Source organism: Gambusia affinis, linkage group LG04 (assembly GCF_019740435.1).
Source record: "Gambusia affinis linkage group LG04, SWU_Gaff_1.0, whole genome shotgun sequence".
NCBI lineage: Eukaryota > Metazoa > Chordata > Actinopteri > Cyprinodontiformes > Poeciliidae > Gambusia > Gambusia affinis.
The window spans coordinates 21,717,962-21,744,634 of NC_057871.1; the positions used below are offsets into that span (position 1 = coordinate 21,717,962).

The 26,673-nt window shown below is 41.0% G+C and overlaps 3 protein-coding genes across 8 annotated transcripts in view; 1 reads left to right on the forward strand and 2 right to left on the reverse strand.

Moving 5' to 3' along the window:
• Nucleotides 1-431: 431 nt before the first annotated feature.
• Nucleotides 432-8,257, reverse strand: crtac1a (cartilage acidic protein 1a). Of its 6 annotated transcripts, none has more exons than XM_044114317.1 (14): nucleotides 8,182-8,257; nucleotides 5,365-5,570; nucleotides 5,079-5,275; nucleotides 4,860-4,996; nucleotides 4,616-4,772; nucleotides 4,386-4,520; nucleotides 4,085-4,221; nucleotides 3,859-3,995; nucleotides 3,644-3,726; nucleotides 3,424-3,524; nucleotides 3,174-3,342; nucleotides 2,116-2,261; nucleotides 1,886-1,925; nucleotides 432-1,122 (listed from the first exon to the last, which is right to left on the reverse strand). In XM_044114317.1, the coding sequence occupies exons 2-14, from the start codon at nucleotides 5,559-5,561 to the stop codon at nucleotides 1,004-1,006; spliced, it is 1,755 nt and encodes a 584-aa protein (XP_043970252.1). In that variant the 5' UTR covers nucleotides 5,562-5,570; nucleotides 8,182-8,257; the 3' UTR covers nucleotides 432-1,003. The 6 variants fall into 6 exon arrangements, with proteins under 6 accessions (XP_043970252.1, XP_043970251.1, XP_043970256.1 ...); XM_044114316.1 differs by lacking the exon at nucleotides 8,182-8,257 and adding an exon at nucleotides 6,146-6,293; XM_044114321.1 differs by lacking the exon at nucleotides 432-1,122 and adding an exon at nucleotides 1,572-1,790.
• Nucleotides 7,318-13,219, forward strand: r3hcc1l (R3H domain and coiled-coil containing 1-like). Its single transcript, XM_044114386.1, has 7 exons — nucleotides 7,318-7,448; nucleotides 7,642-8,107; nucleotides 9,206-9,393; nucleotides 9,998-10,068; nucleotides 10,545-10,640; nucleotides 11,173-11,313; nucleotides 12,067-13,219. Exons 2-7 carry the CDS (start codon nucleotides 7,658-7,660, stop codon nucleotides 12,117-12,119), a joined length of 999 nt encoding a protein of 332 aa, XP_043970321.1. The 5' UTR covers nucleotides 7,318-7,448; nucleotides 7,642-7,657; the 3' UTR covers nucleotides 12,120-13,219.
• A 5,153-nt stretch (nucleotides 13,220-18,372) lies between these two features.
• Nucleotides 18,373-26,673, reverse strand: part of LOC122829601 (lysyl oxidase homolog 4-like) — a 31,097-nt gene continuing 22,796 nt past the window's right edge. The window contains 6 exon segments of the mRNA XM_044114291.1: nucleotides 18,373-19,440; nucleotides 19,560-19,671; nucleotides 22,950-23,086; nucleotides 23,931-24,020; nucleotides 24,023-24,045; nucleotides 25,543-25,786. Coding sequence (XP_043970226.1) covers nucleotides 19,370-19,440; nucleotides 19,560-19,671; nucleotides 22,950-23,086; nucleotides 23,931-24,020; nucleotides 24,023-24,045; nucleotides 25,543-25,786 — 677 coding nt within the window. The 3' untranslated portion in view covers nucleotides 18,373-19,369.

Below are 26,673 nucleotides of genomic sequence, written 5' to 3' on the forward strand. Positions count from 1 at the left end.
AGCAAAAAGTATAATCGGTAAAAGATGAATAGATCAAGTCATAGCCAGTATCTACCATATTTAAAACACTAACTTGCCCTTCATTATCCTGAAAAATGACATTTTTGCAAATGAAATATTTGCTTTCGAATTTAGTATGGTAAAAATAAAAATCATACACATAATGGCGCTGGATAAAATATTCAGTGTTATAGATTTGATGTCGAAAAAAGTCTGAATTATATAATTATAGTTAATAAGAAGGAAAACAAAGCCAATCATATTTAACCAAGGGAATGGGAAAGAGAAATGTGAAGGGTGCTGCAGCGGCCTCTTGTGGATCTAAATGAACATGCATATTTAAAATCTTAATCAGCGTCGGTATTAATGGGCAAGATTATGTTACTGCTGTTACTAATCTGCTGTAAGGACAGAAAATCAGTCTTGTGTTATTCAGTCAATCTTTATTTCAGACACAAGAAACGTCCTTAGTAAAAAGGGAGACAAAACAAACACGTATCAGAAGAAAAATAAAAGGTTCTAAAAAGGTAATAAAAATAAAAGGCCCCCCCCCAAATCCCCATTGCATTTTTGCAGGCACATTTTCTCGCATTAATCAGGTGAAAAAAACACTTTCATAATGAGTAGATTAGTGACAAATGTAAAGAACTGAAAGCATTATTATTAATTAGCTATATTGAGCCTTTGATCTGGTGATGGGCATCTTTAAATATTGATTTACCCTCATTACATGCTTTGATACTTTCAACTTGTGGCAAACCGTTGATGCAAAGTTCACTGTGTGCATTTATGTCTCCCATCACTTGTTACACAGCACCAAAACCTCCAGGACAGAACAGATCACAGTTTCCGCATGCAGTCATTTCAGCCCAAACAAAGCGGTAACACCCGGGCAGCAGGATGGCATCGACTGTGAGCCTTTTCAGTCTCTTCAGATGCTCTTTGGTCCCGGCGTGCTGAGCTTGACGAAAGCTATGTTTGTCAGTTCTCTGCAGACAAACTCTCACCTCAGATCTGCCAGCGCAAACAGCACCGTGACACACAAGAGTGAAAATGTGTCACAACGGGACGCTTCAAAGGAGGCCACTGAAGAACGGAGGCCATAGTGAAAAGATGCTAAGGCTGCATGGACGGAGAGAGACAGCAGAGAACAACAAAAACAATGAATGGGTGACACACCAATATGGAATGGAGACAAAGTGGACTAAAGGAACTCAACTTTCCAAGCAAAACAACCACATTCACACTGGCCTTGTTTTCTTCTCTTCTCAGCTAAAAACCTCACATAAATGCTTACGCTACTTAAAGCCCTGCCGCACTTTCCAGATTGTTTTTATTCAAAACTTTGAAAAATATTTGTCACTTTGCTTCTACTCAACCACTAAGTTGTCTGTTGTGTTGATCTACTGCGTGAAATACTTGGAAGTTTGGGGTTGAAATCAGACAAAGTTTGTAAGGTTTAAGGGATGTAAAGAGCTTTTCAAGGTTTTGCAAGAGAAGAAACCTGCAGCAAAAAAAAAAAAGAAGAAAAGAGACACTGTGATTCCACAAAATGATAATCTGACCCAACGTAGTGAAATAAAGCACTTTATTTAACAGCTTTTTAAAGCATTAAAAATAAGAAGTTAGCGGAAAATAAGGGAAATTAAAACAATAAAACGACCTAGAGTAAGAAAACAAGGTGGCCTTTTCAAAAGCACAGATCCACAGGGAAAGCATTCAAAGCCAGACTCTCTGCGGTATATCACAGAAACCCTTTAATAGTTTTTCATGAGATTTTCCTCAAATGCCTGCTGAAACAAACAAAAAAGTAGAATGTAAAGTAAAAATAAAACAAGTTAATCACTAAAAATATTTTCAGTAATTTTGTGTTTATTCAACTTACCTTCACAACGCCCATTCCTGACAGTAAAGCTGTTCCCACACTAAACAAAAGAGAAAAAAAGTTAAAATCAAGACAAAATAGATTTTTCTCATTCTGTTCTGGTAAGGCAGTTTTATAAACGAAGACAAATCAAAGTGGAAAAGACCGAGATGTGTTGGTTAAATTCTTACATGCACTTACAGAAGAGCTACACATGTTCACAAGTCATGCCGTGCATCGGCGCCGTGTACCTGCGTGTCATTGGCAAGCACAGATACGTCTCCGTCTGTGGGGTAGGCTACTTCCACCACAGAGCTCCTTTCTCCAGCCTCAACAACCCGAGTCATGGTGGTGCCGTCTGGCCAGGAGACCTCCAGCACTTTCGCCTCGTCTGTTCCTGGAAGTTGCATGTGTTTTAAAATAAATAAATAAATAAATAATAATAGTAAGTTGAGCATCACTTAACCAGAAATTAAACTGCAAAGTTAAAGGAAACAGTTATGCTAGCTGCTTTAGCCTGATCCCAGACTTCATGCCAAATCGGGCGGAGACAGCAGCTCAAAAAAAGCTTTTAGTTCTGCTTCTTGCAGTTTGAATTTTGTCATAAGAAACTCAATGTTCGGCCTTTTGATTTCAGGAGGTAGGAATATTGATCAATTTTCTCTTTTAATTTCTGGCAAGATTAAGCAGTTCTGTTGAAACTTGTGCGTATGACAGGAGCGCGTCGGTGGAACATCAGCGCCAACGCTACCGTGCTCAACGACCATCGCTGTGCTTGACATGCGACAAGCTGCTCTGACCCGACACCAGACCCAACAAAGCAGATGACCTGAGGGCTGCTAACAAGCCAACCTGGCTTTCCATCCAATTGACATGCAAAGTTTAAACAAACTTTTACAATATTGTAAAAAAAAAAAAAAAAAAAGAGAGAGAAAATGTGAATTAGGCGTGTTGTGTTTCTGTTTTCTGGAATTTTGCCATTTCCATCAACCTTTCCTAATGCAATATTTAAAAATGCCCATTAAAAAAAGAAACATTGATGGAAATACGGTTGTAGTGATCTTATTTTAAGAGAAGCTGAATTTTTAGCTGTCATCTGTAAGCCTTAATCATGAAAATAAACAGGAATGCATGTTTTAAATACAGTTACTTAAGTACAGAATGAATGTATGTAGTACATGTTCTGCACCTACACTAATACAACCAACATATTTACTTGGATACTGTGTTTGGTTTACAGGAATTGCTACAATTATTTAATTGAGGTCTTCCCAGTCACCATCTTCAGTAGCATGTTGAAGTATTGTACCTAATCCAAAGTGGGCGACAGGCTCCATCTCACACAGGTACCCTGAGCCTCCGTCGATGATGCGTGTGAGAGACCCACTCTGAGCGGTGAAGACTGTAACCTTGGCACCACGAGCAAACGCCCCAAACTGGGTCCGAGGAATGACCCGCAGCCAGTTGTTGGACGCTCCCTGACGGCAAGGATAATCGATTGTCAGCCTGACGTTGAGCCGCTTCAGGCCAGAAACGAACAAACGTGCAGAGACACACACCTGTTTGACCTTAAAGACTGAGATTGGCTGCTGGGCGCTCTCCCCATGAGCCAGCAGCAGGTCCAGCTGTCCGTCCCCATCCAGGTCCGTCACAGTTCCACCTGTCAAATACAGGGACTCCTTTTTTTTTTTTTTTTTTTACTGAACTGACCTGATCTGGAATGTAGCAGCATGTATTGCTCAGAAACAGACGTCAAATCTGAAATCCAAGACAACCGACCTGTTCCTCGCCCCTGCGGCTCGGCAGCATCTCCCACGTTAAGCTCATCGATCGAAGGGTCTGCATTAACTCTTCTTGACACCCTGCAGGTAACCACAAACTGCTAAAAACGACCAATTTAAAATAAAGAAATTTTAAAAACGCCTCACTTTGCCTCCGAGTTGCTAAATAAGTATGACTTATACATCGTATTTCTGAAAATCTTGAAATGCAACCTGAACAGTCTGTTTGGTGCATCTCCTCTGTAGGCAATGTTGTTAAAGAACACCTCCAGCTCCTTGTCATTATCGAAGTCTGCAGCGATGACGGTGCGGATAGGGGACGGAGAAGCAAAATCTCTACTGGCAACATCCTGTCCTCAAAAAATACAGAAATTCTCATATTCTTCATATAAGCAAAGATCTTGAAGATTTTTCCAAATGTTGTCCCTTTTCTACTTACGCGGAACCTGAAGTCGCTAGTCTGAAGGTAGAGTCTGTGTGGGCCATTCCAGTTGCCGTAGACGATGTCTGTCTTTCCGTCACCGTTGAAGTCAGCCAGAGCTACTCCCCTGCCATGCTGGGCCCGGTCCTCCACACCTTTACTCCGGGAAACAATGAAATGGAAGAATATTTGCCTTTTTTTTAATAGGGGAAAAGGTTGAAGTGTAATAACAAAAGCTGAAAAGTGTAAAATGCAGGAAATATTGTTTTATACCCATTAGGTTGAATTTAATTTTCTTCTCTTTCAACTTCTTTCTTACCCGCCTGTTGGGCCATGTCCACAAAAGTCCCATCTCCATTGTTCTTGAACAGGAAGTTGGCACCGTTCTCATTGTCGCAGAACACGTCAGACCTCATGTGGTTGAGGATTGGCCCAACAACCACACCGCGCCCACCTGAAGAGTGCGGAGGCCACCGTGAAGCTTTCAGCTCTGGCTAGGATGACTTTACAAAAAGTGGCATGCTCCAGCTTTGCAGTTTCATCTCTGACCTGTGAATTTGTTGACTCCAGCCTGAGCAGCGACGTCGGAGAGGGCAATGACTCCCTTGGAGACGTCACTGGCACTCTCGTCCATTTCTAAGAGGGCGTGTGGACCGACCCTTCCTCGGGCGTAGTTCGCCACGTAAATGGAGTACCGACCTGTTCCCTGGAAAACACCATAAGGTTGAGTGGAACATTTTTAAAAAATAAAAAACAACAGATGAAAACCACAGAGGATCCCTGAGCAAAAGACCTTTCTGTCGACACAAGCAACTGAACGTCCAGCCATTTGATTGGCGACACCCCGGCGGACGTTGAGTTCATCGCTGAGCAGATCTTCATAGCGACCGTTGCGAAACTTGAAAAGCTTGTCTGAATACGTAGCCTGTCCTGCACAGACAGGCATCGAGTAAAAACATTTGCAGAAAATTTGCATTGCTGAGTTTTGTTGTGTTCAGGAAGTTACGTTTACCAGAGTAGGCGTTGTTGGTGTTGAGGAAATAGATCTCTTCACGTCCATCTCCGTCCACATCGCAGGCAGTCACTCCAATAGCATTTCCTGCCCTGTCCCTAAGTGCATAATATGGGGAATCTCTGTTGTCGAGGGCGATGTTTACCAGCTTATTTTGGGTGCGGTCGTACTTCAGCACCAGATTCGGACCGTTGTATCTGAGAGCGAGAGAACATAATAGGTGTTTGTAGTACTCACGTGTCATTCTCCCATTACCACACCCACCTCTGCAAATATCGCCACATACCCGGCAACAACCACTTCTAGGTCTCCATCACCGTCCACGTCCGTCACAGCCATGCCATAGTTGAGCTGTGTGGGGTTGTGCACGCTGTCAGGTGGCAGCATGGTCTGTGTTACTACCTGGAACATAGGCTCAGAGTTCTGGCCATCGGACCGATGCCACACCATGAGCAGGAGGAGCAGCACTCCTGAACCCAACATCACTAAAACCTGTTAGAAAGAAGGAAGATTAAAATGAGTGATTCTATTGATTTATTATTGGGATAAATTAAACAAGCTATATTATGTTAGATTTGATTAATTGTCAAACAGTATTTTTAGCAGTATGAGATTAACAGAATTAATAGAGTGCCCATGCATCCACATTCCTTAAGGTTCTCCACATTTTGCCACATTACAACCACAAACATCCATGTATTGTTTTGTGATTTTATGCAATAAATTCAAGCAAAAAAAGTACAAATTATGAAGAAAGAAGAAAGGCATCCATGAAATTGATAAATATAAATTTACACTTCTTTCTGCAGCTTTGCATTCATGATTCCTTTTAGTTGTTTCATCATCTATTCAATTGTATTATTGAGTGAATGGAATAAAAAAAAATGAAATTATAAAATAATTTAGTCATAGTAAAGCTGCGCATTTCTGTTCAAGCCACTTTTACTCCAACCTCTAAACCCCTTTAAGAAATGCCATTTAGAAATCAGCTAAATATCATAAGTAGAATATGTTGGTACGTTTGCACGGCGGTCGCAAACAGAGCAAATACTCTTTTACTCTCTTACCGCGTCAGTGAATAGAGATGCACAAATGTAATCCCCCTGCAGTGAGCTGTATGTTCACAACTCAGAGTTTCATCAAATGTGTTCAGCGATATGCACCTTACACAACTGCAACATTAAGCATTTATGAAACATCTTGTGTAACGTTTAAAAATCTGACCAATCATAGAGCACGTTTGTGAAGGGTAAAATATGTTTGTCCAATGGGTGTCCCGTATTTTTGTGGGCGCGACGTTGAGCCCCTGGGTATGTTCCTTAACAGTCAGCCGGGAGAGGATTCATTGGAAAGCGATGAGAAAGCGGAGCGAGTGGATGGGTTTATGTGCTTACTGGCCACTTTTATAGGTACAGCTGTTCTATTACTTGCTAGCACCATCAGCGAATCCACCAATCACATACATTGAGGCATGTAGATGTGACGCAGATGACTTACTTAAGTTCAAAATAATAGAATAGGAAGAAAGGGGTATAGAAATGACAATGTAATTTTGGTGTTTGCACCAGAGACACTGCTAAAGAATAAGAGTGCGTCAGAAACTGCTGATTCACTGTGGTTTTTAAACACAAACCTTCCTCAAACAATTCAGTGGACAAAATGTTATAATCTAACATTTTATACTAGATCAAAACATATACACTGTTGAACACCTTTATGTATACCACCAGTACCAGGTGGTTCAATCTGAGTTTGTTAACTCATTTACCATGGACAATGTAATGAAGAATGAAACATATATGGCCAGATATTAGGTTCTGACTATAATCAAGTCTGTATTAAAAATTCTGCAAATTCACTAGTATTAATTTAAAACAATTTTTTGTCGTGGCCAACAAAGAAAATCAATCAATCAAACAAACAAACCCGTAAGAATATTTGATAATATGAGCGTTGACTATAACAACAAACAACAACAACAACAAAAAAACAGAAAATGTGCATCCTGGTTGTTTACCTACATGGGCTAATGCGCAGTTTGAGATTATGTGCAAACCAACGCCACCACTCCACCTTGCCACACCGTTTCCTCAAGGGACAAAAAATGGTGCGCACCCAATAACATTTGTTTGACTTGTAATTTATATAAAGATATATATTTGTTTGTCTTTTGTCATTATAGCAGAAACAACGGCCTATTAAGATAGACCATGTTTTTCTGACTTCCTATCTCGATATGCATCAACGATGCTAGTAGATGGAAGGTTGGTTGAGGTGCGTAGAGAACTACGTCTCCCATAATGCTTTGCTGTTGATAGCGCTTTCGTCATAGAATGCGACAAAATCTGTTGCTAAACAAACCAAACACGGGTAAGCTAAAGCGAAAATGTGTCTCAGATTTGAATGAAAGAAGTATATTTTAGAGAAATTAGCTAAATGTTTCGAGTAAGGTTACCTTTTAAGTGATGTAAACTCTAATACACTGATTTTAAGATTTCGAAAATTATTTTTCATTTAATCCGTAGCTGTGAAAGTAATTATCTCCGCTTACTGCAATTTTTAGATATTCGAATTTAAACATGGAGTTGGAAAAGCCAAAAGAAGAGAAGCAAGAGGAGGACTGCGCTCCAAACCAGCAAACATCGACAGATGCCTGTCAGTCGAAGAGGCCCAACCAGGCTGTGTACGTCCCCAAACAGCGACGCCCGGCCGGTAAAGACAAAACTCCCACTCAGGGAGAGGACAAACCAAGACCCAAACCTCGGTATACAGACAAGGCTCGAAAGAACGCCAAAAACAGGAAGGACAAGGCCAACACCGCAGCAGCAGCTGCAGGAGGCGCAGACTCTCCGAGCTGTGATGTGCAGGAGGAGAGGCTACAGGACGAGCAGGTGATGGCTAATGGGCAGGAAGAGGCTGAAGCTTCATCACAGCAGGAACCAGCATCTCCTCAAGATGAGGAGGAGGACAGCTGGGAAACTCTGTTCAATGATGAAGGAGACTGTTTAGATCCACATCTACTGGAAGAGGTGAGAGCTGTTTGTGGGTTTTAGCATCTTTGACTCTTAACCAGCATTCCTCTTCTCCAACATATTGTGCATACCGTTTTTGGTTTTTGGAGAGTTTCCCCAACCCTGGTCCTGAATGCACACGGCCCTGCATGTTTTAGGTGTTTTCTTGCTTCAGCCCAGCTGATTCAATTGATGACTGATTAACAGGCGTTGGCATGTTGGCAAGAAATCCTACCGATATGCCACTAAAACCATCAATTATTGTCCAAAAAAACCCAAACATGCACACACCCAATACAGTCAGATGAATCAGGCGTATTAAAGCAGGAAAACATGCAGGGATGTGTGTCTTGAGGACCAGAGTTGGGAAACCTACCAACATGATTAACAAGATCGATTTTTATTTATTTATTTTTTTTTACACATACTTTTGGCCGCCTGATATTTCACCACTATTCTAGTCAGAAATGGAGGAGCTCATTTAAATTGGTTGATTTTTCTAGAACAAAGCGGCTTTTTAAGGTTGATCTATAAATTCTTGATAGAGTTGAGATCAGGGCTATAAGAAACCCGACTTGTCAATTCCCAAACCAGTTTTGCTGCGTTTGTGATTGGTGTCCTGTTGGAACACCAAAGTGTGCTCAGGCTTTAGCCATCTAACCTAAATTGTTACCTTTAGAAGAGGGGAAGCTGGTTGTTCAGGAACTTATAAAGCTCACACTCATTCTAAAGTGGAAGCTTCTTAACCAGCACATCTGGTTGGACCTACCAAGAAAGAAGCTCCTGCTCCAATAGTGACAAGTTCAAGCTTTGGGTCCACATGGACAATCCTTAATGCCTTCTGGAGAAAGGTTTCATGGTCAGATGAGTCATAGACTGAGAGTGCTGCATCAACTGTCTAGCGTAGTGGTCGATTCCTCATGCTGAGGATCATTTTAGCTGCTAGAGGTACTGCTGGATTCCACAATAAGGGGGAAGTAATGAAGAAAAACTTCAACTGCTCCTAAATTCAACTTCACCTCCAATCAACTCAAGAGATTGCTCAAGCTTTGACACTGTTGATGAGGTTCATTTGTGTCTCCTTTCATTCATATCTTGTGTCTCTCGCCACTCAAGCTGGCTCTGAGCGAGGGCAGAAGGAAGAAGTCGAAACAGGAACCTAGATTCGACTACTACAATATGGACCTGGACGACGAAGACGAGATTGACCTCACAGAGGACGAACTGTCCCACATTGTGGAAATCTACGACTTCCCCACGGAGTTTAAGACGGAAGACCTCCTCAGGTTATTTCAGTGCTACCAGTACGTACACATCCATCTCGCTTGTCTACCTTTTATGGAAAAATGTGTGAATATTTTTGATAATTACTCTGTTTAAATCAAATTCTGTTGAGTTTTTCTAAAATCAAACGCAGTTGTGCTTCTGTTGCCTCCCTTCTTGCTCACTGGACGAGTAACATTCCTGGATCTGAGTCCAGTCTATTTTCAGCAAGCTGCCATGACAAACAGTTATGAGTTTTATTGCATGGTAATTTATGGACGCTCATTCTAATAGCTTTTATTTTTTTTTCCATTTACTTTAGTGTTTATGCATCTGAAATAATATTAGATAGTTTGGGCAGAAGGAAAACTTTTAAATTCATGGGTTAGCCAATTAAACTGCACTAAATCTTTGGCTTATTATTGCTATTATTGTCAGTGACACAATCACATGCATTCTTTAAGTGCGAACCATTCCCAGCACAACTAGCTTGATCTAGTTTGATTTAAAACGTCTCGAGATTTTGCTCATGTTCAAGTTAAGAGAGTTTAAATCTGCTGAGCGAGAACCATCTTTGATTGAGGGTTGTCCGGTTTTATTAAACGATCGGTGCTGGATTCATCTGACTGCTGGCTGGGTTTTCAGACAGAGAGGATTTGACATCAAGTGGATTGATGACTCGCACGCCCTGGGTCTCTTCTCCAGCCCCGTAGCAGGTGAGTGAAGCTTTGCCTCGCTCTCAGCACCGTCACTGGTCCTTCCCTCTCTGCCACGTTTTGTACGTCTGTAGCTTCGGCCATTTTAACTCCGGTATTTTGGGTATAAAAAAAGAAAAAGTGATCTCCCACTGGACGTTTTGTACCAACCTTGAATCAGTTCATAACCTGACTCTGTGACCGTGGAGGTGTGTCATACATTTGCTTTGACTGCAGATGATTTAAAGTAATCTTCTATCATCTACTCATAGTCTACCCTAAGGAAATATACTAACATGGGTCCAAGGTTGTCGCTTTTAAAGGCATGGCTACCAAATGGTTTGTTTCTGGAGACGTTTGGGAGGAAACTGTCATGGGAGTGTATGAACTTTAACAGAGCCTACACATAAACACATCATTAAGTGTGTCAATATCGTAATATAAATGGAGCACAAGGTCCGCTGTTCTGTTATTTTGTATTTCTTTTCACTTTTCAGCCCGAGAAGCTCTCAGATCCAAACACCCACTGATGAAGTTGAGACCACTTTCCAAATCCTCCAACGCCACCAAGGCTAAAGCCCGCGGCTGCTCAGGTACAACTGCATGTTGCTGCGTTTTTACTTTGCATTGATGTCTATTTATGTAGTATTTTGATCTGCTCCCAAGAGCCACAAACAGACCCCAGAAATTTCAGTTTTTGCTTCGTTTTATTGTAATACAGCAGAATCTCCCAGATACCCTCGTATTTGGATATAGAGGTGGTTGGATCATAATTTTCATTCAAAGTGGCATTAAAAAAGGTCTTTAAAAAGTCTTAAATTTGATCTTCTGAAACCTGGAGATACCGCGATTAGTTATTTCCACTAAATTTATTGAATTAAAAAAAAAAAGGGGAAAGAAAACACAACATCTTTGAGGACTCCTGCATAGTTTAGTTTTATCAGTAATCCCAGCTGGTTAAGACCAGATCATTTGATTCTGGATTTTTGGAATGAGCAAAAAAATGTAAATTTTTATGCCTTTTTTTTTTTATTTTTATTTAATTTTATTTAATTTAATTTTCACAGTTAATATCTACCCAGAGACAGTAGCTAAAACATTTTACCTCCCTGTTGTTATTATAAGACTACCTCCTGCCTGCTAAAGAGCGACCTCAGACAAGCGCGGCGTTGGCTCGGAAGCTTGTGATCGGAGCACTTGGTGTGAAAAGCAACTTAACGAAGGAGCAGCGAGAGGCAGAGAAGAACAAACTCCAGCAGGCAAAAGGTACGTTTACACAAACACATGAGGTTTATCTTTAAATGGAAGATTTTTGTTTTATTAGTATCATAAAAATAGCTGTTAAAGTTTCTGACAAAATGTCTGAGTGTCAGACAGAAAGGCTGAAAATAAGAATTTATTGAAATGTGGTGTCACCCACCCTCCTGCCCCCTTTTACCTGCATGTGCAGTGCATGGTCTCTGCCACAAGTGGGAGCTGTCTGTACATTGTCACAGACCTGAGCTGGAAAGATGCAAACCGATGCCAAGAGGACTCGCATCAGTTGCTGTGCACATCACTGCAGCTCTATAATCAGCACAGCAGCCATTTTCCTCCATGGAGGGAACATAAGTATATAGGCACAGAAAACCACAACTGCAGCCCAACGAGCAGCCAGTCCAGGAAGCAGAGGTCCGGACTGCAGCAAACTAAAAAAGCTTCTTTGTTCTCAGCATAGGCGCACCACCAGGCTCTTTTATTTAAGATCTGTAAATGCACAGTAAATGTGAGTACAGAACAGCATCACGCGTTAAACAGTATGTTCTGGGAAAGTGATGTCACATGTAAAAAAAGTACTTCCAGCTGGCTCCTCGGTCTTGCCACCCGCTCCTCACATCCCCACTTCTGGTAACAGCAGATATATATTTAGATCATTGATTCACCTTCTGGGAGTTAAAAAAAAAAAAAAAAATTTTGTCTATAGATGCTTCCACGTCTTCATGCGTGTCACATGTTTGCGCTTCTTGATTTACCTTTCAGAACAAAAGCGCCTGGCAGCGAAACAAAGAGAAGATGCTTGGGATGGAAAGTGAATGGATGCAACAGTTTTTTGTTGTTTTTTTTTTTCCTGTTATTTTGTTGAAAATTACTCGAATTTCAACTCTGGTTTTCTTTCAACCAGCCATGATTGGAGCAAACATCTGGACTCGCGTTCATTTTTATTAAAGCACCGAGACTCGATGTGCAACTATTTGATCCAAAGCTTTCATGTTTGGCTTTAAAATGTTTTAAAAGCGGTTCATTGTTGCTTTGATGTAGACATTGTTGAATTTGATGCTAGCTAAGTAAGTAAAGTACACATTTTTTACTCTAAATTACTACTGTTCCTCAGTAATGGCTAACATTTTTAAACTCGCACCAGCCTCAGACCAACCGCTGCCAACCACAAGCGTTACTTTCAAGACTTTGAGTTAGGACATCACGTGGCGTGCATATTTTTTGCTGTTGTTGTTGTTGTTCAAGTCTTGTCCTGTTTGCTAAAGCCCAGCTTACTATTGATTTTATTTCAAATGCTAAATGCCGCGTTCAGTTTGGGCAGACAGATCAGCTTGAGGATGTAAGAGACTTAACGAACTCATCTCCATTGTTTTGTAAGTTTGAACGAATGATTTGTTTAGTTTTTTGTTTTTGTTGCGTTTTTATTCTGATAAAAAAAAAAGTGTTTCAGTAGTTTGAGTTGTGGCCTAAACAAGTAAAAATAAAGCAAAATCCCAGCTCAAGTTTTTTATGTTTTATTTTTTTCTGTCTTAGGAAATTAATGTGATGCAGAAAAAGTGGAAAGTGTGACAACAGATGACAAGTAGCCTTTTGGCCTAATTATGGCACATTTACAGAAAATGTAAATTAATATACATTTTCCCTATCAAATACATGAAATTAAAGGGAGAAAAGTTTATTTTCAAAGTTGTTTTTTTTCCACATTAAAAGTCTTCATAGTGTGGTGTTTAATCAATTCAACCCCACGAGTCTATATTTTGAAGAACCTCATTTTTTGTAATTAGAGCTGCAAATGTTATTTATCTCTACCAGCCATGCCCTTGGATTTACATTTTATATGCACTTGTCTTGTTTTAGGATGTTTATTTGTAAAGGATGTTGATCCAAATATGTTTGAGCTACAAAATTAGGAGCAAATGCTACTTTTTGTTGCTCCGTTAAAAATAGAAAATCACATTAAGACACATTAAGCTTTGTGGCTATATTAGGACAGATTATAAAAAGGTAGATATATATATATATATATTTTTTTTTTTACAGAGGGTTACATAACTATTTATTCCTGGAAAGTTTGGACTAGACTTTTTTATTATTATTTTTAAGCACCAAGCCTTCTCTAACATCACACTTTGAGATTTAGCCCTCTAATTCAGGCTTAGCTCTCTTAAATGAGCTTCCTTCTGAGTGTGCACACACACACACACACACACACACACGCACACACACACACACACCTCATGAACAGGAGCATTTTCTGACAGATGCAGACAGACACCTCCTCTGCGGTTTCACCCAGCTGACTACAGACCATGTGGCACTGCATCTTGCTCCCGCCATGTTTGACCAGGAACGGTGCATTCAGAGCTGTAGATCTGCCGCCTTTTTATTAAACCCAAATATTATTAACTTGAGTGTAGCTGAAAGTTCAGCAAATCGATCTAACATCTTGTCCTGAGTGCAAATGAGCGGAGACGAAAATATGCTGATCGTGCTGCTTTCAGTCAGGTATTCATTCATAACATGGACTTCAATCTTCCCCTGCGAAGCGTCTTATCAGGTCAGCGCTAAACTCATGTGAGAAATTTATTCCGGTTGCAGCCGGAGAGTGACGGAGACTTTGTGCCACGTTGCACTTAGAGAGCTAAATTAAAAGCAGCAGCTTCTGAGAAGGCATCATTATATGTTCCTTTAAAAAAAAAAAAAAAAAAAACATGACTCTAAATGAGCTCGCAGGAATTTATGTTGAGTAACATTTTTGCATAAGAGAATCATCTGGGTCAGTATTTTTGAATTAGAAGTTGTTTAACGTTTCCTGATTCTGTTTGCTTCTACAGAAACAAAACGTATTTCACCTGGTGAGAGTAGAGTTTATCTGTGAATCTCTAATCTAATCTAGATTTTGTTGATTGTAATTTACTTAAAAACACAGAGAACAAAGCATGAAAACAGAGACGCGAAAGCAGCCGTCGCAATATATTTTATCTCACTTAACAAAGTAAACAGTTAAAAAAGTGATCAGTTCCTGAATTTCAGTTACTTTTTAAAGAGACTATCAGCCCGGTTTTGAAAATAATACAAAAAGATATGGAAACATAAAACTCTTAATTGCATCATATGCTACTTTTGCACATTTCTGCTTATTATAAGTAGGTTTTAGGGATTAATATTAATCAAAACGTACATTGTGCTACCCGAATAAGACACAGCAATGGAAAAATATCAATAAAACCAACATTCCCTGCTCTCATTGTTGCTCCATTAAGAGATTAATGAACAGATGCAGCTTTCTAAACTAAACATTGTAGACAAACTGGAGTAAAAGCTGAAACTTATTCAGATGTGTAAAAAAAAAAAAAAAAAAAAAAAGTTAAATTAAGTTATTTTTTTGCAATGAGTTTATACAGAACATGTTTAATAAAGAAGTGCAATATAATAATAAACTATTGTGAGTTTGTCACAGACATGCACTGCGAGAGATTTTCAGGCAAATTCACAAAAACAAAATAACTTCCAGGAGGATATTGATAATAATGGCAGGAAGAGAATGCAACTTTTTTTTTTTTTTTTACACGGCAACAGAAAATCTGTGGGAGCAACTCGGTTCTGAAATCTGATCCCGGCACAGAAGTACGATAGAAACCAAGGGCACCGTTTAGGTGTGCAAAAATCTAACCGTTTTAGGAGAGTGGCAAGAAAAAAGTTCTGTTTGCAGGACCTTGGTAAGGTGAGACCAAACTATGTTAGACCAAATATTGGTCTGTGAATATATATTATGTATGGCAGAAAACTAAAACCATCTACCACGGTGAGACAGGATCAAAATGGAGTTCAATACCGATCGAAACCCTGTTGGAGAAAGCGGGGGAAAATGTACGGTTTCCAGAACGAAGGCCATCCTAAATATACAGTCAGCTTAAAAGAAATGGTTTAAATCTGAGCATTTACCCATTCAGACCTGGCTAATTAAATTAAAAATCCTTGGCCAGACTAAAACCCTGGCAAAGATATACGGCACAAGCCGTTCACACTTTTATTCATAGCTAAATCATGTCTCAGCTTGTTTGCACTTTTCCTATTTTGTGAACCTTTGCTAAAAATATCAGTGAAAAGGTTCAGGGGGTGTGAGTCCATTTGGCAGGGAAAGTAACAATGCACACAATACCAAAACTAACAGTAAAGCTGCTTAGAGGGAAGCATAAAGAGTTAGATCTTCAAAACGTTTCTGGAAGGCAGACATGGTTCTGATAGAACGAGGCTCCACCTTCGAGAACGACACATGACAACAGTCTGGATCGCCTCCAGCGCAGAGTAGAATTTTCTCAATTTCTGCACAAATTTTCAGCCGACCGCCCTGTTTGTTGTCCCTGTGGCTTAGCGACATACAGAGAGCAAGAAGCCGTGTCTTTTTTTTTTTTTTTACCGTTAACCAACATCGTGTGAGATCCGAGCCCTGCCCACAATGTCATGCCTTTTATTGTGGCTTCACGAGGAGGTGATGTACCGCAGAGCAGTGTACTGGGAGACTCGAACACAATCATTAGATTAACAACACAAACACAAACCACTACTGAGCAAGTGGTGAGCACAAGTGCAAGCTCTGCTCCACGCGTAGAAACGGGTTTCATAAAGCAAATGAAATGAGGCAGCGTCTAAATAAAGGGAGCAATCTCATGTGCCGGCACAGTAAATGACCCCTGGAGGAGGAGGGTGTTGTGTATCCTAGCAGCAAACACTCAGAAAGTTTATCTTACGTCATTTGATTCGCTTTTCTAACTTTCTAACTTTGCGTCTACAGGCATTTTTAGCGAAGACATTTGTTTTACATTTTGACTTTCTTTGTCCTCTGTTTTAAGCGCAAGTGCACAAAAAGCAAAAGCAGGACTTTATTAGAGGTGACCTATTGTGCTTCCTTAAGCAGGTTATGGTAGGCCTTTGGTCGACACAAAACATGTTCATTGCATTCTTAGATAATGAGATTTTAGTCTATTTTGAGCTCCTTTCAGAATGAGGGGCTCTGCCACTTTAAATACAGTCACAGTGACTTGCAGAAGAATCCATCACCCCTTTCATTTTTCAATATTTTGTCACATTACAACCAAAAAACATAAATACATTTCAACGGAGTTTTGTGTGAATTTTATGTGACACACCAACACAAAGTGGTATTCACCTGTGAAGAAGTAGAAAATAATACACATGGTTCAAAACATTTTTATGAGTAAATAAAACATAACAGAAGTAATCGCATGTGCCGGCAGAAGATGGTGTGTGAAAAAGCATTTTGCTCCCGTGATTCAGTGCTTTGTGGAGCCACATTTTGCTGCTGGTCTTTTAGGGTTTGTCTCGACCTGCTCTGCACATTTAGTGACTGAAAGTTTTGCCCATTCTCCTTTGCAAAACAGCTCAAACTCTGTCAGATTAAATGGAGAGTGTTTGTGAACAGCAGCTTTCAGATCTCGCCACAGAACCATGCTGTAAGTTCACCTTTATAGCACAGTTGCATCTCCCCAGATGTTGTAAATCAAGGAATGTAATAATTGATGTTCTGGGATGAATGACAACACAGACACTATGTGGCACATTAATAGAGTTTATTGAGAAAGTAAGTATTAATGTGTCTTGAGCCCCCAGAAAGAAAACTCAGGTTGACATACTCTAAGTGAGAAACAAGAAGCCCTCCGCGGTGGTGAAAATGCGTCCACCACCGCGTTAACGTTAGAAAATGTTTAGCTCTACGTCAGTATTATCAGAATGTTTCGAAAAACTTAAAACTGTCAGTATCTGACTAAATATAGCAGAAAATGTTGTTTTATTTCTCGAGCTCAGCTGCCGCACTTCCGCTTCTCTTCGTGCTAGCTTCTTGCTAGAGATGACAATGAGGAAAAAATAAATAAATCTCGACCAGAAAGGACTTTTCACTAAATGAGAGATCACAACAATAAGTTCTCTCCTAATTAGGAGGTGCTGAACGGACATCCTCCTTCTCAGTGGAGTGAAACACAAATCACTCTCTCTTCCTGTAAGGACTAAGTCTAATAAAATGTTTACAGCAAATGCAGCATTGCAGGAAAATAACCTCATGCCAACTGCAGCACTATAAACACACAAAAACCGACTTTGAACATGGTCCCTTCAAACTGAACCAATTGTCTTTTAATTAAACAAACGATTCTCCAATAATTATGCAGTTGTTCTGATAAAATGCTGTCGGTAAGGTTTAAAAGATCTTAAAACAACCCGTTTGGTTTGGTTTGAGAAGTTTAAATCTCTCAGTAGATCACAGCCTAGGGTCAGGGTTAGCCTTTTGCTCAAAAAAACTAAGTCCTCAGACCTTGAATTACGAATAAACAGGGATCCGTTAAAATGACACTTAGCGTAATTTAATATTTAATGTTAGTATAATTGTGGTTGCTCCATAGGCTTATATAGTTGTGTAGTTCCCTGGACCGGCCCAAGGCAATGCAGGTCAAGAGGATATTATGTGTATGGCCCAAGTGGCGTACTCATCATGCGTACGGCGCCGTACGCATGATGCACGTTTGTTAAACACATTCTAGTAGAATAGCTTAGGAATGATAAAGCGTCTGGTGTGGGCATGTTGGTATGGAGGCCCCCCAAAATACTTTTTGGGGTACTGCCCTGCAGATTCTTCGAGAAAAAGTACAATAACAAAGTTTTATTCTCCAGTCGGTTTTAACTCTATGTTTCCAGCTCTATTTTTCCTCACAGAAACCTGACGTAGACGTAGCAAAAACTCTTGAGTTGCTTGTGGTTCTAGCACAAGCAACTCAAGCGTATATTATTATCTTCACTGAAGAGCTGAGTCAGTGCCGATTAAAAAAAAAATGGAGCGAAGAACGAGACAGACACCATGTTGGACCTCTGACTGCCTGAGTCATGCCCAGCCTGTGACAAGTAACCATTAACTTTGGTTACTTCGTTAACCAAAGTTAATGAAGTAAAGAAAAAGACACATGTATCGGCCCAAGTAAGCACAGTTTTATAGATTTAGGTTGTGACTGGTTCAAAAGTGAAGAAAAAAAAAAACAACCCAATAATAATCCACACGTCTTTGGAGGCAGCTTGCATAATTTCTATATCCTGACTGAAAACTCTTAACTTTATTCTTATTTCTCTTTCGTTTTAGCTGGCAGTCTCAGGCCCTGCCCACAAATAACCAGCACTGAAAGGATCAGACGTTTTGTAAATCTGACTTTTATTCTTTCGCTACTGTTACCAAGTACTCTGAAGCTCGATGCAATGGTACAACCAGATCTCATGTTGCTCCCTTGTGTTTGACAAGGAAAGATCAAACAAAGTGGAAGTATTTGTCATAATAAAATTAACAATACAATCAAGTTTCAACTTCAAAGTACATTAAAATTCTGCATAAATTAAAGAACCTGAAGAACAATAGTTGAGAGAGGTAATATAAGACTGTACATGACAATACATTTGCAATACATTACAGTATTTATTTAAAACAGAAGCAAAATAGCACCATGAGATGAAATAAAATCTAAATGAAAACTAAAATAAAGAAAAACACACAGTTCTGGCAGTAAATCCTGGATGTTGTTACGTGGACGGTGAACGTACTGGAAGCCCGTTTCGTTTACTTTTGTAAATATGTGGACAATTGAGTGATGCACGACACAGGTTCTCCTCATGTGCCTTCGTCTCACTACTTATAACTGTGGTTATGATTTAAACAAGGCGTTAACATTTGTAAAAAAAATAAAAAAAGAGGCATGTTTTTGAATCTGTAAACTGCTTTATCACAAATCATGGTCCAGCTTTTGTCTTCGTTTGCATCCCTTTCTCTTTCTACATGTATTCTTTATTCCTATCTAATGTTCGAACAAAAACCAAATCTTCTCACAACGATCTATCACGGGACCCTAAAAGCAACAAAGATAAAAAGCCATTTCTGTCCTCTCCTTCCGTTCACTTTCTCCCCCTCTGTCTCAGCTTTTCCGATTTACTGTTGTTTACTCTTCGCCGCCTGACTTCTGAGGTCTGGACAAGAGTCGTACAGTTCTTAAATGTACGTGTTTCCCCCAGTTCACAAGAAGTTGTTGGAAAGTTGACGCTGGTGGTCGAACAAGTCCTCCTCCTCGGCGCTGTACGCGTCAGCTGATGAGAAACGAATAAACCAAGAGATGAAGAAATTAAAAAAAAAGCATAAAAAGCAAATAATCAGTACAAATTCTTCAATAGGGCGAGGGGTTTTCATGTGCAGCATGCTGCGTTACCTGCGTGGCAGCGGAAGAGATAAACTCGTGCTCCGTCGTACTTGCACCGGCAGCGCATGGCGTTGTTTTGGAAATCAGACTCAGCCATGTCCAGGCTGGGGTTCACTTCAACCTGCACAAGAAGGGAGACGAGAGGATCCATAAATATCATGACTCCTTATCACCTTCCACATATTCAGAGAGCATTTATGAAACTTGACCTTTTTTTTTTTTTTTTTACAGCTTGTGTGTTATCATTTATCTGATAAACTAACACAGGGTGGTGCGTAGTAGTCAGTGGCGTACGCAGACATTTTGGGGGCCAGGTGTTCAAGTGGGGGAAAAAAAAAGTGCACCTCGGCTTATTTTTTTTTTACACGTATAAGTATCTAATGCAAATCATAACCGATATGCTAACGAGCTTGAGAAAAAATGCAAATAGTTAAGAAAGATTGTCAAGCAAAGTTACAAAAATGTAGGACATTTACATAGTTTGAGAATATTACCTTGGACTACACACTAAAAAAAGCAACAACCAGGTTTAGAAGGGTACGTTTTTAAAGTGTTTTACTAATGAACATGTGGTATGTATATATATTTCACCATGAATCAGTACTTTGTGGCCACAGATTTTGTTGCATTTACATCTGCGAGGATGTTTGGGTTATGCCTGTACCGCCTTTGGGCATTTAGAGACTGAAGATTTTGCCCGATGTTCTTGAAAGAAACTGCGATCGAGATCACCCACGAACGTCAATTTTGCCACAATTTCTCAGTTTCTTTAAGGTGTGTATTTGCAGTCCTCCAACAGGTTTTCTCTCCATCCGTCTTTCCATCAACTCTCATCAGCTTTCCTGTCTAAAGAATTAGTCCCGACAGAATGATGTCACCATTACCGTGCTTCTTAGTGGGGATGGTGTGTTGCACGACATTAGTCTTCCACTCCACACTGTTTAGCATTCAGGATTATTCTCCTTTAGATCAGAGGAACCTTCTTCCAGATGTCTGCTGTGGCAACCCCTAGCAGGAGTTCTTATGGCTCTCTTTCAACATTGACTTCCTTCTTTCCCACTCTCACATAAATAACAGATTTGTAGAGTGCGCGACCAAATGGTTGTCTTGTAAACATATTCCCCCACTTTCTTCTCTCCGGAGAAACCACATGTTCCTTGGCTGCTTCTCCGATTAATGCTGCCATGATTTGGTAGGCCTGCAGTTTTCAGAAGATGAAGTTATCAGAGTCTCTTTGAGATGGTCAAATTTCAGGATATTGTTCTATAAGCCAAACACAACTTTCTCTCTGTGCGCCTTGGTCTTCGTACAATAAAATATCGTTTTACATGTGCAATCCGTATTACAAACACATTGAAGTTTGTGGGTGTAACGTGAGAAAATGTTTTGTTACATTTTAAATTGTTCAGGCACTTCAGATTACTGAGGAGTCAGAGGTTAATGGATTCGTGAATTCGTCTCTGCTCTGAGATCACCGGCTTCCTCAAGGCTCCCAGGGTCACATGGGAAAACATGTTTTGCTCTGGACAAAAACGAAACTGTACATTTTGTCCTTTTTAGAAAACGAAGGGAAAAAACTTGGGGGCGGGGGAGGAAATGTCGGTTCTCTGGACGGTTCTGGAACAACAGCTCGCCGGTCCGAGAAACCACAGGATTATTGTTTTCTGCTTTTCTATATGGCATTGAATGTACAAAACTCAGACGACGGATGACATCACTTTCCACTGTTATCTCTGCAGAGGGAAAGGGGGTTGCAGAAAAAAAAAAAAAAAGCCCAGAGATGCAGATGATGGTTTGGAGTTTGCAGCCTATCATTAGACTGCAGTCATGGTTGGTTGCCATGGCGGCTTGTTTTCCACTCTGTCTGACTCCCATATATAAGAAAATGAACTTTCCTGATGCACACATCAAACAGATAACCTGACCACATATTCATTAAAGTGGCCCAGTTTTTAAATTTTTTTTTTATGTACCGTTTAAATTGTGCGGTCCTATTTATATTTACAGCTGCAGGGATCAGGGTTAAAAATATTCATAACTGCTTACTCTTTTCGTCAACTTTCAGGCGACGTTTCTGGGAACGTGAACTGGAGCTGTCACAACGTGTGAGAGTGATTTACAGCCTCCGTGTGAAACGCTTCAGCTTTCGCGACAGTTGATGCTTTCTTAAAAGCTCTTGTAATAATGTGAAACAAAGGGCCCACAAGCCGTTTTACGGGACAATTAAAGTCCCGCTGCTGTTGCGTTAAAAAAAAGCCTGAGTAAGGTTGTACTGCTGATCTTTCAGATGCGAGTGCAACCGGGGGGCTGAGGTGGACGTGACTCATCAGCGTAAATGTACGCTGCTTAAAGTGGCTGCCTGGTTACAGACGCAGAACCGACGAACGCGGATCCACGCCCTCCTTCGCTCCTCTCGCGACGCTACGAGGAGCTTATCTGCGTTCGCGACCACAAAATAGTTCTGCCGGCTCGAGCTCCTCTGCCAAACACGGCAGATCTCACGAGTGTCAGACGTCAACAATCTGAATTCAGCACAAACAGCCAGAATAAAAAGAGAAAGAAAGAAAGAAACTGTAAACACAGTCCCGGTGATGCTGCTGAGAATAAATAGAATAAATGATAGAGATGCAGGAGGGATGAGTAGGTCACCGCAGCAGATCGGATGTCTCGGCGGTAAAGAGAGAGAGAGAGAGGGCGCAGATGTGGACGAGCTCACGTTTCAACCTGTAATGTGCTGACTGAGCTTTTCCTCCGCCACTAGGTTTGTTCTCTCTATAAAGGGCGGACTAACAGTAGGTCTCCTTTCTATATAAATCTAGACTAAATTTACTTTTCTTAAACACGCACACACCCTTGAGACTGCGTTGCTGCTGTTCACCTGACTGGAGGGCCAGCCAAGAGCCATTTAGCGAAAATTACAGCCTTTAATTGCAGCTTTTATCTCATGTGTGCCTTGAGATGTCGAAACACAACATGCTCGCTTTTCTTTTCGCTCCCCCCCCCCACCCCCCATCCACTTTCTTTCCCGACGCGGGACCTCGCCACCGAAATCACTGATGACGTTTCAGCAAGAAGATTAAAAATAAGGATTTTCACAGTTTTCACAACACACCTATTCTTTTTGCCACCTATTTTGAACGTGCAAACACGCAAATCAACTGCTGTAGGACTGCATTCATTTCCACAGAGGTAAGGTGTTAAACAGAGAGGATGGATGGATGGATGGATGGATGGATGGATGGATAGATGGATGGATGGATGGATGGATGGAAGGAAGGAACAGGAAAATATAGATTTCCTTTATGCTCTTCTGGTTTGTACTAAAAATAAAACTCCAGATTTTCCCCAAACTGGTCATTCCCAGAAAGTTGTTTTGTGTACTTTTCTAGCCGGACTGACCTGAAAGATGTATTCACCAGGTCGAACATCTGTGATGTCCACCCACTGGCAGTCGATGTCATGGCGGTACGTGTCCCAGCAGCCCACGGAGATGCCCTGCTGGCCCCAGTTGTAACAAGCGTATCGCTTATGGATACCTGCAGGCGTAGAAAATTCAAATATGGGACATAATATACGTTACATCTATGTGGTGCAACATTTCTCATGGTAGTCGCTGTGGGTTAAAAATACTGGATATTACTGGTGTGTCTTTTTAAAGAATAAGAACGATCTACAGTCAATGAAAGATTTACACAATGAGTATAATGCTGTTTTCTTCCCCTTTGTTGCAATTTGGTCTTTACTGTATAGATGATTTATACAAGCTCTCTTGTGTTTAATCACTGTTTTTCCCCCCAAAACCTCCTTTATCTTTTGAAGTGGCTTTGAACAATAGTTTTCTAGACAACTTTACTTTTAAGATCGTCTTTTGATGTCTTTTTACTGTTTCCCTAACTCTGACATGTAATTATTTCACACATAAAAAGCTTTTAGCCGCCAGGGATAAACCAGTCATTTGGCATCAAATACCAGACAGCTTTGCGAAGAATAGTTTTTAAAGCAGATCTCGGGGCACCTTGTAATGATCCAACTGTCACAATTACGTATTTGTTTCATTTTCTATCTAAATACTTTTGTCGTATTGAGACAGCCTGCAAGTTTGACAAACACAGAAGAAAATAGTTGGAAATTCCCAAAGAGCTTTTTTCTCCAAACTCAGCACAAAGAGGAGGACCACCTAGACCTGTCACTTCTTTACTTCTCCTCTCTCAATGCAAAATATGTAATAATGATCACGTACAAGGACTGGAGAGAAAGGGAATGAAAAAGGAGTGCCCCAGAAATAACGGGAAGAGCTTAAAAAAGGACCAAAGAACTCTTAATATGAACCAAAAGTGCTAATGAGAGGGCTATTTTTTTTTTAGTCAGGTCACGGCTCACCATCGGGGCAGTAGGTGTCCTCCAGGCAGAAGCTGGCCTTGTGACCTTCAGCCACCTTTGTCCCGTTGAGGGTGAGCAGATCGTAGTGGTGAACACCTCGATGCTGTGGTAGTGTCTGGAAGCAACGCATGGAAGAAACAAACACACAAACACACACAAAAATAATCACAGTTATGAAAGGACCTCAGAACAGTCTTCATAAAAACAATCCATGTTTCTTTTTCAGTCTTTTGATTTTATGTTAGTATAAAATATGACCGCCATAAATGCGGCTACGGTTCCCTGGAGGTGTCAGACGGGCGTGGTGAACAGCTGGGAAGGCTCCTGGGAAAAGGGAAGATTTCACTTTCCAGTCGTGTTTCTTTGCCTCGCAGAGCAATGCCCGAAGCAAAAAGTCACCAAAACTGCAAGTGAAACCCTGTGTTTGCTGGTGGAGAAGGTAGCAATTGGGTTGTGGTCGTCCTCCTTGTTCTAGGACACAGAACCACAGCTGCTGCGATAAGGACCCGGGCGTCTGTGACGTAGGTCCTGGTCACGACTGTAACAACAGGGTTGGCCAGAAACGGGGACGCTCATTGTAAACTTTATCTGTGTTTGTTAAATGACAGGCGTTTAAAGGGTGATTGCTATTTGTAGACAGCAGTCTACTTCATGCTGCACTCAAGGATCTCATTTCACTTTCTAAATCTTGCGTTGCCATTCATGTAAGACGGCAGAGGTTTAGTTCGGAATCTGTCCAGAATCGTACGCAGCTCGTAAAGCCTCAGAGCGGCCTGCTTCTGTTGCTTACGCTGGAAGGTTGAGACCACAAACTTTAACGTATTCAATTAGAATTTTATATGCTAGGTACAAAAGAGACAGATCAGTATGAATGACTTTGGATTTTTAATAAATAAATATCTGAACAATGTGGTGTGAATTTGTAATCCCCCCCCACCCCCAATAACTAATCACTTTGTAGAACGGTAATTGTGAACTTCTGCCACAGATTCTCAGTTGGATTGAGGTCTGGACTTTGACTGGGCCATTCTAACATATGAATGTGTGTTGATCTAAACCATTCACTTGTAGCACAGGCAGTGCCACTGCCTCTGGAGCCTCCAACAGGATTGACATGTTTTTAGCTCCGTTCATCTTCCCATCAACTCTGACCTGTTTACCTGCCCCCATGATGCCGCCACCACCACCATGTTTCACCATGTCTCACCATGTTGCAACACGGTGAGACATGGTGTGTTTTCAGACACACAAAACCAGGCCACAGTGGTAACATCTTGGTCTCATCCGACCAGACATTTTGTTCTTTCATAAAGTGTCTTCCAACAATAGCTTTTTGTTTTCTTGCCACTTTAGTTTAAGGACCAGATTTGTGGCGTACACAACTTGAGGTTGTCCTGTCAACAAACCTCCCCTAACCCCCAGGGGGGTCTCTGCAACTGCTCCAGAGTTGCCACGTTTCAGAGACTTGAGGCAAGAAAAGAAAAAGGGGCTGAATGCAAAGACATGACTTCACATTAAGTGGCACCTTTTTAAAATTCAAATCTAAATATTTGTCGGAGAACTGAAGCATCTCTTAAAACACGAGCTCTAGGAGCCTCCCTCCCATCCTCACCTGTGACACTGGTGCCAGACCCAACTCTCCCTGGTGGCTCGCGGTTTGAAGTCAGCCAGTCCCATGTTCATGATGCGGGAGGAGAAGCGCAACAGTCTGCGATGTCCGTAGGGCCAGTTCATCCTGGCAGCGGAGGAGGACAGGCAGTTCTCCTCGTTGGCGCAGGTCAGCAGGTGAAGAGGCCGGTCCTCCAGGTAGGCCGACTCCTGGACGAGCTGGGCGTCCACCACAAGGTCGGGAGCGGCTGCAGGAAATCATTCAGGTTCAAAACAAGAAGACATTCAATCTTGAGCTTAGCTGCTTAAAAGAAGTTAATATTTGTATGCATATAATCCTTGTGTTTGTTTCCTTTGCTCTTCGTTACAGCAAACACAAGGAAGACGAGCTTCTAAAGCTAACATAACCAGTTTCCACAATACCTCCCCTAGTTTGCCACATTGACACACAACACCAGATGATACATTGGAGTTGAAGTTGATTCATGTGTTGAAAGACTGTGGTGTCCGATCTTCTGCCTGTGAACGATCTCAACAAATTCAAGAGGTTAAAACTGGTCAAAATTTGAAGAAAAGTTTCCATTTTTATCCCACTGTTGTGAATATAATATCCACCACCTGCTGGAGTAACATGGGATAAAATTCCCAGCCTCTGGGAATCAGCCGGTGTCAGGAGCTGGAGGATTTTCAGCCCGATGGACCCTGAAGTGTTAACAGCGGGTCGGAAACTGAAAAATGTCAATTTCAGTACACGCACCATAATAAGGGCTACCAGGTTGTGGTAACATCAAGGCTCAAAGTCCAAGCTGTTGCAGTCAGAAGACGACAACATTGGCTGTTTTTGGTGTTTAAGGTGAAGCCACAGAAAGCAGACATGTTGATGAAGCTGTTTGAAAGAAAACTGCGCTTTCTAAGGCATGTTAAAACTGGTTCGAACTGCAAGAGGGAAAAACATTCAGCAGGATTAACAGGGTGCATAGTGTGGTCATCTCAGCAAGATTGTCGCCATATTTAAATAGCTTCTAACACACAATTAGTGACTTTTTCTGGCGTTAGTGGAGAGTTTTGGAGGCGCTGACCGGTAGCGCCCCCAGAAAATCTTTAAAGGGGGAGCCAGACCAGACCAGTAAAAGCT

What these genes read in the sequence shown, in the direction of transcription:
- crtac1a (XM_044114317.1), bottom strand. Translation starts at nt 5,561, where the DNA reads ATGTTGGGTTCAGGAGTGCTGCTCCTCCTGCTCATGGTGTGGCATCGG. An exon ending in CACCAACAACGCCTACTCTG is followed by an intron (nt 4,997 to 5,078) that starts GTAAACGTAACT and finishes CTGTCTGTGCAG; the next exon opens with GACAGGCTACGTATTCAGAC. An exon ending in TGCTTGCCAATGACACGCAG is followed by an intron (nt 1,926 to 2,115) that starts GTACACGGCGCC and finishes TCTTTTGTTTAG; the next exon opens with TGTGGGAACAGCTTTACTGT.
- r3hcc1l (XM_044114386.1), top strand. Translation starts at nt 7,658, where the DNA reads ATGGAGTTGGAAAAGCCAAAAGAAGAGAAGCAAGAGGAGGACTGCGCT. An exon ending in AGGTTATTTCAGTGCTACCA is followed by an intron (nt 9,394 to 9,997) that starts GTACGTACACAT and finishes CTGGGTTTTCAG; the next exon opens with ACAGAGAGGATTTGACATCA. An exon ending in TAAAGCCCGCGGCTGCTCAG is followed by an intron (nt 10,641 to 11,172) that starts GTACAACTGCAT and finishes TGTTATTATAAG; the next exon opens with ACTACCTCCTGCCTGCTAAA.